At 44.1% G+C, this 11,114-nt stretch overlaps 1 protein-coding gene across 1 annotated transcript in view; it reads left to right on the top strand.

The window, feature by feature from the left end:
- Positions 1–2,214: 2,214 nt before the first annotated feature.
- Positions 2,215–11,114, top strand: part of LOC137644153 (transmembrane protein 185B-like) — a 102,486-nt gene continuing 93,586 nt past the window's right edge. Inside the window, exon 1 of the mRNA XM_068377136.1 lies at positions 2,215–2,595. Coding sequence (XP_068233237.1) covers positions 2,573–2,595 — 23 coding nt within the window. The 5' untranslated portion in view covers positions 2,215–2,572. The remainder of the gene's footprint in view (positions 2,596–11,114) is intronic.

The raw sequence follows: 11,114 nt of genomic DNA, 5'->3' as shown, positions 1-11,114 counted from the left end.
AATTTTATCCTTTATTTGGTTTGAACAAGTTACTTGAACAGAAAACTTGTATTCTAGTTTAAATGAGATAACATTTCTCCCATGACATGGTTCAGTTGTTGTACAATACTTTAAAATTGTAGCAGAGAATAAGTTTTGCTTATCAAGCAATTGGTAAAAGTTATTGGCACAGCATACCTCCATAAATGGCATGTGATAGTATGCTTGAGGCTGGAAATTCATACACACTTGTTGGAAAACTTTTTTTGCTTCTAAGTCACTCTAACTGCTCAGGATTGAATCTTAGTGGCTCATTTAATTGTGTTACACTGATACAAGTGTTATTCACTGTAATGGAATTTTAGTGGGTTTATTTAAAACATTCTATATCGATAGACATGAAGATACTATCATACATGATGCATAATTGTGAAAGGATGCCAATGTTATAACAGCCTAGTTCTTGAAATAAACTTATAAAATGATAATCAAAAGCAAACCTACTCTGAGTCTAACCTGGGGCATTTTGCATAATAAAACCTCATCACTAAAACAATGAAAGTACCACAAGAGGAAACTGAAGACTTTCTTATTCTCTAAGTGCTTCAATGATGTAGATTTGACAAACGAACAATATGTGGTGTGAAATTATGAATGCGTTAGATTGCATACGATGAAACGACTGTAAAGGTCCTGTAGAGATTACGGTTCCTCTACTGTATAGGACCAGAAAAGCAGCCTTTAAAGCAAGTAAGGGAACTTCCTACATCTATTGAGGTGAAATTAATTTGCAATCAAGCCTGAGTTGAATTCTAGTTGTGAAGAAGTACCAAAATTTCGAAATGTGCGTGGTGCATGTTAGATTGAACCAGAGTGATCGTGTTCTTATTTAACAAATATTTAGATCAGTGTTAACCTTAATAATTATATAAAAAAAGGGGTCCATCATAAAGTTTGGTGAGCTAACTACACTGGCAGCTCTAAACTAAATAAAAGTGCAATTAAAATTTCAATGTCGAGGCAGTAGTGATATTTCAGTGGTCTGATGTAAGTTACAGAATTTGAAATTCCCACCTTTTTCTTTAAACTAAGAAATTCATAACTAAAGTCAATTATGTCTCATCTTTCTCATTTCATTGCACTAACCACCAGGTATTTGTAATCTGTTTGCTCTTTATATCTCACAATTACCTACTTTATCTTTTACTTGTTTATATTTCGTATAGACTCTAATTAATGTTTTCAATTTTTGTGATGAAGATAAAATTTTTATAATGCCCATGCTTAATAAGATAAGCTATTTCTACTTTTAACAATTTAACTGCCTACCTTTTAGTTGAATGGCCCTACAGTAGTTAACAAGCCTTGCTGTAGTTCACTGGTTAACTATATTGAAAACATATCTAGGATAAGCTTGTGAAGCACTTTCTAATTATCATTATAACACTAATTTATCATATATGATAATCTTAAGAAAAGAACTAAAAAATAGATTCGTTTATCCAGATATTTATGAGTAGAAACATTACTACATTTTTCTTGGCCCAACAGTAGTTAACAAACCTTGCTGTAGTTCACTGGTTTACTATATTGAAAACATATCTAGGATAAGCTTGTGAAGCACTTTCTAATTATCATTATAACACTGATTTATCATATATGATAATCATGAAAAAATAACTAAAAAAATAGATTCGTTAATCCAGACATTTATGAGTAGAAACATTACTAGATTTTTCTTGGCCCAACAGTAGTTAACAAACCTTACTGTAGTTCACTGGTTTACTATCTTGAAAACATATCTAGGATAAGCTTGTGAAGCACTTTCTAATTATCATTATAACACTAATTTATCATATATGATAATCTTAAGAAAAGAACTAAAAAAATAGATTCGTTTATCCAGACATTTATGAGTAGAAACATTACTACATTTTTCTTCAAACGCCACATAGTGACCACCGACCAGTAACACCCGAAATTTAACTCTACGTGAACCCGAAAAACAGGGTTGCCATTCCTACGATAATTATCATACATGTACGATTATTTTAGGTCCAGTACGATGTACGATACATACCTTAGGCATATACAAATATGTGTTTAATTAAAAAATTATACTAAAATATTTTGAAATAAGTCAATCATGTAACTCCCTAATAATTAATATTGAAACTGTGTACGATAATTTTGGTTTAAAAACGACAATTCTAAGGCTCGTGTACGATAATCCTGTCGAAATAATCTGGCAACCCTGCCGAAAAACAACAAACAGACCTAATGAAGTTTGAGAAACTGTGTCGAAATTTTCCGTGTTTTGAGATTTTCCCCGTGGAAAAGACTGGTGATGAAATGAATATGAGTTGTGGTGGAAACTGACATAAGATATGTCAGTCATTTAAGTATTTAATGGAAGATATCCTCATTTAGCTGACGTGGGGCTATAGGACAAGAGGCTACGTAACTCAGATTCTGACATTTACCGTAAATCAAACGTGTTACGTTCGAGTCTTATAATAAGCCCACGCAACTTATTTGTGTAATGTGCTTTAGCCTATGACGGATAACATACCAAGCAACTTCAGTGGGACCAATGTTCCGCGATTGTAATCCAGGGTAAGAGATTGGGGGAGCCTTTGTATATTAGCGGCCAGTTCGCCTCTTGGGGATTACAAATGGACATCAACTAACCTAAACTTTCCCCCCATAACCTAAACTACAAGCCGTGTCTTAACCTACTTGCCTAACGGTGGAGGGCTAACGCTCCCCTGCAACCCCCCTTACACTGCCGTATTCCAAGTTAGACATAATCATACATGCAGGTGGCCGCTATCATACATACAACCCAGATTGTGCTAATTAACTCGTGCCTTGACGTAGCATGTAGCCTAGTACTCAAGATTTTTGGGTGTATGTTTGATGACGGCTATGCCCCGTAACTTCCCTTTTTCAATATTAATCTTACCCGATGATCATGTAGCTGTCAACTCTGTTGCCCGACAGAAAAAACCTAAGGTCGGGATACGCCAGCGATCGCTATACAGGTGGGGGTGTACACAACAGCGCCATCTGTCGAGTAGGTACTCAGGTACTTCTTGTCAACAAGAACCAATTTTTCCTCTGTCGTGCCACCGGCAAGACCTACTTGGATACGCTGTTGTTTCTGGAGTTGTTTTCACGCATTTGGTGATGTATTCGCTCTAGATTTTAGCTTTCGCTATTCAGGAACTATTATCATTAGCTTATAAAGCTTTTTGATTAGATTTGGATTAATTGTTGATGAACTTTGCTAGATTTTGGATTCCCCCCTTTGGCTAATTCAAGAATTCAAGATGTCTGACCATTCTCAAGTCCCTAAGTACAGGCAGTGTAGCGCTAGGGACTGTTCTAGGCGTCTTCCGAAGGCCTCTATACATCCTCACACCGTTTGTTCCAATTGTAGGGGTAAATCCTGTCAATTGGAAGATCGATGTGAGGAATGCGCTGGGCTTTCGGAATTCGATTTTAATGAATTCCTAAAGAATGCACGTAGGCTAGAGAAGGATAGGATCAGGAGGAGTTCTTCTCGCTCGTTTGATTTTTCCTCTCCCCATGCCCCTCAACCTATTCCTTCCCCTGTAGTGGTGACTCCCGACCCTGCTACTAGTGCTCAACCCTCCATGGCGGACATGATGCGTGCCATTCAGGCTCTTGGTGACAGAGTGGAGTCATTAGCTAATGACCGGAATCAACTTTTGGCCGATGTCAAAGAGTTGAAAGCGAAAAGTGCAGTGGGAAGTGTAGTGAGTGCAAGTGCGGTGAGAAGTGTCAGTGTCAGTGTTGCGCATGAGGGTGCATCTGTTCGTGCCAGTCGTCCTCCCAGTCCGGGACCTCTTGCAAGCTCCCAAGCCCAGGGGAGAAGCAATGTCGAAGGACCAAAGGGTTCGACAGGCCTTGATCAGCGTACGGATGTACCCTCAGTGGTTGCGGACGTATCTGTCAGAGATCGTCCCATCCACAAACAGACGAGTGAGCCCATTCATTCCTCGTCTGTGGAAGAAGTTTCTAGGAAGAAACGTTGGACCAAGGTCTCACGACCTCTCAAGCGCAAGGTCCCTTCCGAGCGAGTCCAACGGCCCAGGTGTAGCCACTGGGTCAGTTCGGACTCGCCGCAGTCTTCCGAAGACTGCACACCTCCCAAGAGAGGTAGAGTGGTTCCGCAGCAGGCATTCACTCCGTCTGTTGCCGCACCAACCACGGTAGACCCTAAGTGGTCCATGCTGCAGACTATGCAGTCTCAGCTTGCTTCCTTCATGCAGGAGTATCGTGCTGAGAAGGTTGACACTGCACCTGTTAACCTACAACCTGCCACGGTTGTGCGCTCAGCAGATACTGCGGCTGCCTCCTCCCACACTCCACCTGTGAGAGCTCCACCACCGATGCGCAGTCGACCCTGCCAGACGCATGTTCATGCGGAACCCTCCGTTGACATGCGTGAGCTACCGCATCAGCAGTGGGAAGGTGCTGTCAAGCTGCCGTGTTTTGACGCAATGCGGCAGTCTCCGCAACCCACGGCAGTCCCTCCCACGCACCAGCACTCCGCTTTTGTTGTTGCCAGCTCGCAGACTGACCAGCAGCGGCATGATGTTGGATCCAGTGCAGCTACGCATGCACCCGTGCTGCCTGATCCAGCCGTTCAGCTTTCTGCTCCACCTTTGCCACTTCCTCCTCAGCTTTCAGATGATGGAGTATCTGATGACGACGAAGCTGCGCATTTGGACGATCCGCACTCCGACATAGAAGAACCCAAGTCTACGCCTCCCTCCTTAGACTTTAGGAAAGTCCTTGCCCTGTTTAGGGAACTGTATCCGGAACAGTTTGTGTCTGCAACCCCGCGCTCACCTCCCTCCGAGTTCGCTTTAGGCATGCAGTCAGCAGCTCCTGCCTTTACGAAACTCGTACTCGCGCGCTCATCCAAGAGAGCTTTGAGGGTACTGGGAGAGTGGTTGCAGTCCAAGAAGCAACTGGGGAAGACTGCCTTCATCTTTCCGCCTACCAAGCTTGCTTCCAAATCTAGCGTCTGGTATGCCACGGGAGAGGAACCCGGCTTGGGAGTTCCTGCCTCTGCCCAGGGCGACTTCTCAAGTCTGGTTGACTCTCCCCGCAGGCTGGCTATGAGACGATCTAAGATTTGCTGGTCCTTTTCTGACATGGACCATCTGTTGAAGGGAGTTTTTCGTGCTTTTGAGATCTTCAACTTCCTCGACTGGTGTTTGGGAGCGGTAAGCAGAAAGACCTCCCCTTCGGCTAAGGACTCTGCCATGCTTATCATGTCTAGCATGGACAAAGCCATTCGGGATGGGTCTGGTGAGCTTGCGGCTTCGTACGTGTCTGGAGTGCTTAAGAAGAGAGATCACCTTTGCTCCTTCTTGTCTGCGGGGATCACACCATGCCAGAAGTCGGAGTTGATGTTTGCTCCGCTTTCCAAGTGTCTCTTTCCGGAAGAGCTGATCAAGGGGATTGCTGCCTCGTTGATCCAGAAGGATACCCATGACCTGGTGGCTTCTTCCGCACGTAAAGTCACAGCTTTACCTTCCGTGCCTAGACCTAGGATGGACACACCAGCATCTAGGTTCATCCCGCCCTTTCGTGGCAGAACCTCCAGCAGAGGAGGTACCCGTGCCGACAGTCATCGTGGCAAAACGAAGAAGGGTTCCAAGTCCTCAAAAGGCAGAATCTGACTGCCTACCTCTCCAGACAGCAGTGGGAGCCAGGCTCAAGAACTACTGGCAGGCTTGGGAGAGCAGAGGTGCAGACGCTCAGTCTGTGAAGTTGCTAAGAGAGGGGTACAGGATTCCGTTCTGGCGCAATCCCCCTCTAGCAACTACTCTCATCAACCTCTCTCCCAACTACAAGGAGGAGGACAAGAGGCTAGCTTTGCAGCAAGAGGTGTCTCTCTTGCTACAAAAGGGAGCGGTAGTCATAGTCCGGGACCATCAATCCCCGGGCTTCTACAACCGTCTCTTCCTGGTAGCGAAGAAGACAGGAGGCTGGAGACCGGTGCTGGACGTCAGTGCTCTCAATGCTTTTGTCACCAAGCAGACGTTCACAATGGAGACGACGAAGTCGGTGCTAGCATCGGTCAGGAAGGAAGACTGGATGGTCTCGTTGGACCTAAAAGACGCGTACTTTCATGTCCCCGTCCATCCAGACTCCCAACCTTTCCTAAGGTTCGTCTTTGGAAAGGTCGTTTTCCAGTTCCAAGCCCTGTGCTTTGGCCTAAGCACGGCACCTCTTGTGTTTACCAAACTGATGAGGAATATTGCCAAATTCCTTCACTTGGCAGACATCAGAGCCTCCCTCTATTTGGACGACTGGCTTTTAAGAGCTCCGTCAAGTCGTCGCTGTCTGGAGAATCTCAGATGGACTATGGATCTGACCAAGGAATTGGGTCTCCTGGTCAATATAGAGAAGTCCCAACTCGTCCCATCCCAAACCATTGTCTATCTAGGTATGGAGATTCAGAGTCGAGTTTTTCGGGCTTTTCCGTCGGCCCCCAGAATCAGTCAAGCCCTAGAATGCATCCAGAGCATGCTGAGAAGGAACCGATGTTCAGTCAGGCAGTGGATGAGTCTAACAGGGACACTTTCATCGCTGGCCCAGTTCATCGCGTTAGGGAGACTCCACCTCCGCCCTCTTCAGTATCATCTAGCTGCTCACTGGAGAAAGGACATGACGCTAGAAGCGGTCTCAGTTCCTATATCCGAAGAGATGAGGTCTGCGCTGACGTGGTGGAAGAACAGCATTCTTCTCAAGGAAGGTCTACCATTGGCTGTTCAGACCCCCGACCACCTTCTCTTCTCGGACGCATCGGACACGGGCTGGGGTGCGACACTGGACGGACGGGAATGCTCGGGCACGTGGAATCCGGAGCAAGGAACACTTCACATCAACTGCAAGGAGTTATTGGCAGTTCATCTGGCCTTGATAAACTTCAAGTCCCTCCTTCTAGGCAAGGTGGTGGAGGTGAACTCCGACAACACTACTGCCTTGGCGTACATCTCCAAGCAAGGAGGGACTCATTCGAGGAAGTTGTTCGAGATCGCAAGGGACCTCCTCACCTGGTCAAGAGATCGAAAGATTTCGCTGGTAACGAGGTTCATTCAAGGCGACATGAATGTCATGGCAGATCGCCTCAGCCGGAAGGGTCAGGTCATCCCCACAGAGTGGACCCTTCACAAGAATGTTTGCAGCAGACTATGGGCCCTGTGGGGTCAGCCCACCATAGATCTGTTCGCTACCTTGATGACCAAGAGGCTCCCGAATTATTGCTCACCGATTCCGGACCCAGCAGCAGTTCACGTAGATGCCTTTCTTCTGGATTGGTCCCATCTAGACCTGTATGCGTTCCCTCCGTTCAAGATTGTCAACAAGGTACTGCAGAAGTTCGCATCTCACGAAGGGACACGGTTGACGTTGGTTGCTCCCCTCTGGCCCGCGAGAGAATGGTTCACCGAGGTACTGCAATGGCTAGTGGACGTTCCCAGGACTCTTCCTCTAAGAGTGGACCTTCTGCGTCAGCCGCACGTAAAGAAGGTACACCCAAGCCTCCACGCTCTTCGTCTGACTGCCTTCAGACTATCGAAAGACTCTCAAGAGCTAGAGGCTTTTCGAAGGAGGCAGCCAGAGCGATTGCCAGAGCAAGGAGGACATCCACTCTCAAGGTCTACCAGTCTAAATGGGAAGTCTTCCGAAGCTGGTGCAAGGCGAATTCAGTTTCCTCAACCAGTACCTCTGTAATGCAGATAGCTGACTTCCTTTTACATCTAAGGAATGTAAGATCCCTATCAGCTCCTACGATCAAAGGTTACAGAAGCATGTTGGCAGCAGTCTTCCGCCACAGAGGCTTAGATCTTTCCACCAACAAAGATCTACAGGACCTCCTTAAGTCTTTTGAGACCTCAAAGGAGCGTCGGTTATCCACACCAGGCTGGAACCTAGACGTGGTTTTAAGGTTCCTGATGTCAGCAAGGTTCGAACCGCTTCAATCAGCCTCTTTTAAGGATCTCACATTAAAGACTCTTTTCCTCGTTTGCTTGGCAACAGCTAAAAGAGTCAGTGAGATTCACGCCTTCAGCAGGAACATAGGTTTTACATCTGAAACGGCTACATGTTCCTTACAGCTTGGTTTTTTAGCTAAAAACGAGCTTCCTTCTCGTCCTTGGCCCAAGTCGTTCGAGATCCCAAGCCTGTCCAACTTGGTTGGTAACGAACAAGAGAGAGTACTATGCCCAGTAAGAGCTCTTAAGTACTATTTAAGACGTACAAAGCCATTACGAGGACAATCAGAAGCTTTATGGTGTTCTATTAAGAAACCTGCTTTACCGATGTCTAAGAACGCAGTTTCTTATTACATCAGGCTTTTGATTAGAGAGGCCCATTCTCAGCTGAAGGAAGAAGACCATGCTTTGCTGAAGGTAAGGACACATGAAGTTAGAGCTGTCGCTACTTCAGTGGCCTTCAAACAGAACCGTTCTCTGCAGAGTGTAATGGATGCAACCTATTGGAGAAGCAAGTCAGTGTTCGCATCATTTTACCTTAAAGATGTCCAGTTTCTTTACGTGAACTGCTACACCCTGGGACCATTCGTAGCAGCGAGTGCAGTAGTAGGTGAGGGCTCAACCACTACATTCCCATAATCCCATAACCTTTTTTAATATTTCTCTTGAAATGCTTTTTATTGTTGTTTTTGTGTTGTACGGAAGGCTAAGAAGCCTTCCGCATCCTGGTTGATTTGGCGCGTGGTCAAATTCTTTCTTGAGAAGCGCCTAGATTAGAGGTTGTGATGAGGTCCTTTAGTATGGGTTGCAGCCCTTCATACTTCAGCACCTAGGAGTCGCTCAGCATCCTAAGAGGATCGCTAGGCTCAGTAAGGAAGACGTACTTAAAAAGGCAGAGTAATGGTTCAAGTCGACTTCCTTACCAGGTACTTATTTATTTTATGTTTGTTATTTTGAATAACTGCTAAAATGAAATACGGGATACTTACCTTCTAATGTTAACATGTATGCTGGTCTCCACCCACCCCCCTGGGTGTGAATCAGCTACATGATCATCGGGTAAGATTAATATTGAAAAATGTTATTTTCCTTAGTAAAATAAATTTTTGAATATACTTACCCGATGATCATGAATTTAAGGACCCTCCCTTCCTCCCCATAGAGACCCAGTGGACCGAGGAGAAAATTGGTTCTTGTTGACAAGAAGTACCTGAGTACCTACTCGACAGATGGCGCTGTTGTGTACACCCCCACCTGTATAGCGATTGCTGGCGTATCCCGACCTTAGGTTTTTTCTGTCGGGCAACAGAGTTGACAGCTACATGATCATCGGGTAAGTATATTCAAAAATTTATTTTACTAAGGAAAATAACATATTTTCAACACTTGCTAAGAACACGGGCCTCTAAGGGGGGATCACTAGGGGTCATTAGGCCCCCATTAGATACTACGTAAAGACAGGGCTTGTAGGTTAGGTTAGATGGTGTTACTGTCCATCATTATACAAAGGCTTTGCTAAATACTGTTAATTTATGCTACATTAATTTCTTGCGGAACTGAAATTTGCTCTAAGAAATTGACGAGTGCTGGCTAATTTGGCATTTTTCTCTGACCAGTGGGGCAAGGACGTAATATTCTTGGTATTGATCGATTAAAATGTGAGCACCATTTTATAGTCAAGTCCATTATTTATTTTTTGGGGACTGATAAGGGGTTACCACCCATGTGTTGATTGCATTCACTCTTGTCAATTTTTTTTTGTATGGCTTAATCATTACCCTTTCTTTTTTTTATCTTATAAAGAGCTTCCAAATATTTCTGCACGTCTGGGATGTTTTATAAGTCATTTTTATCCATGAGTGGAGTTCAATGTTTTTCAGAATTTAATGTAAATTCACCTAATTTGGTTATTGAGTATTTTGAAAACTGCTTGTTCTTTATATAATTATTGTTGCTCATCTGAAAATAAATAATAACTTCAAAATAATTACCATGATTTGCGTGCACAGCTCATCAATGTACCGCTTATTAGAACAAAGGAGCAGTGCGATTGTTTATTGGAGAGCAAAGTGAGCCATGGCTGAGCAAACATCATTTAAGGATGTGATATAAATTTTAGGTACATTTCTCACCTTTCTCACCAGACGCCAGGTAGGCCTCCAGGCCTGTCAGTCGTCCTGCTTCAAGAACTGTCTCCATTCTTGGCGATCCTCATAGAGCCTCATCTTATCAACTTCCCGCAAACTGAAGCCTCTCCTCTCTCTATGTTTTGTAGCCATCTCAGTTTTGGTCTTCCTACCGGTCTCCTTCCTTCTGGTGTCCATTCCAAAAACCTTACAGGATATCGCTCTTCCTCCATTCTTTTGACATGTCCAAACCATCTAAGCTGTCCTCTCTCCACAAAATCCAGAATCCCCTCCACTCCCAGTACTCTTCTAATATCTTCATTTCGTAGTCTATCTAGTCTTGTCACACCTTTTATGAGTCTTAAGGCTTTCATTTCAGCTGCTTGGAGTTGGCTTCTAGTTCTTGATGTTAATGTCCATGATTCATGGCCATAAGTCAATATTGGTCTTGAAATAGCTAGGTATATTATGGTTTTCACTTTGCAAGGTATGTTTCTGTCTTTCATTAGTGGGTAGAGCAGATACAAATTGTTACTGAATTCAGTTAGGTACATATGATACTTTTAATAGTTACCAATGAGGATGGTTTGCACAGCACATCCATGTACATACCACTTGCCAGAACAGACAAGCAGTGAGATTGTTTATTTGCAAGCGGTGTGCCATGGAGGAGAAAAAATCATCTGAGGGACGTGATATAGATTATAAGTAATTACAATATGATACATTCATTTCCCACCACTTACATGAATCATGTAATTTTCCAACTGGGTATCTTGTTTACTAAGATTTTTTTACCATAACTATCATGGCTAATCACTTAGTTTTGGTATTTTCTGATTCAAAACCCTGGTTTTTCAATATTAAACTTACCCGATAATCATGTAGCTGTCAACTCCGTTGCCCGACAGAATTCTATGGAGGGATACGCCAGCTATCACAATACTAGAAGGGGGTGTACTTACCAGCG

This window comes from Palaemon carinicauda, chromosome 7 (genome assembly GCF_036898095.1).
Source record: "Palaemon carinicauda isolate YSFRI2023 chromosome 7, ASM3689809v2, whole genome shotgun sequence".
NCBI classification, from domain to species: Eukaryota; Metazoa; Arthropoda; class Malacostraca; order Decapoda; family Palaemonidae; genus Palaemon; species Palaemon carinicauda.
This window is presented reverse-complemented; position numbering and strand designations above follow the sequence as displayed.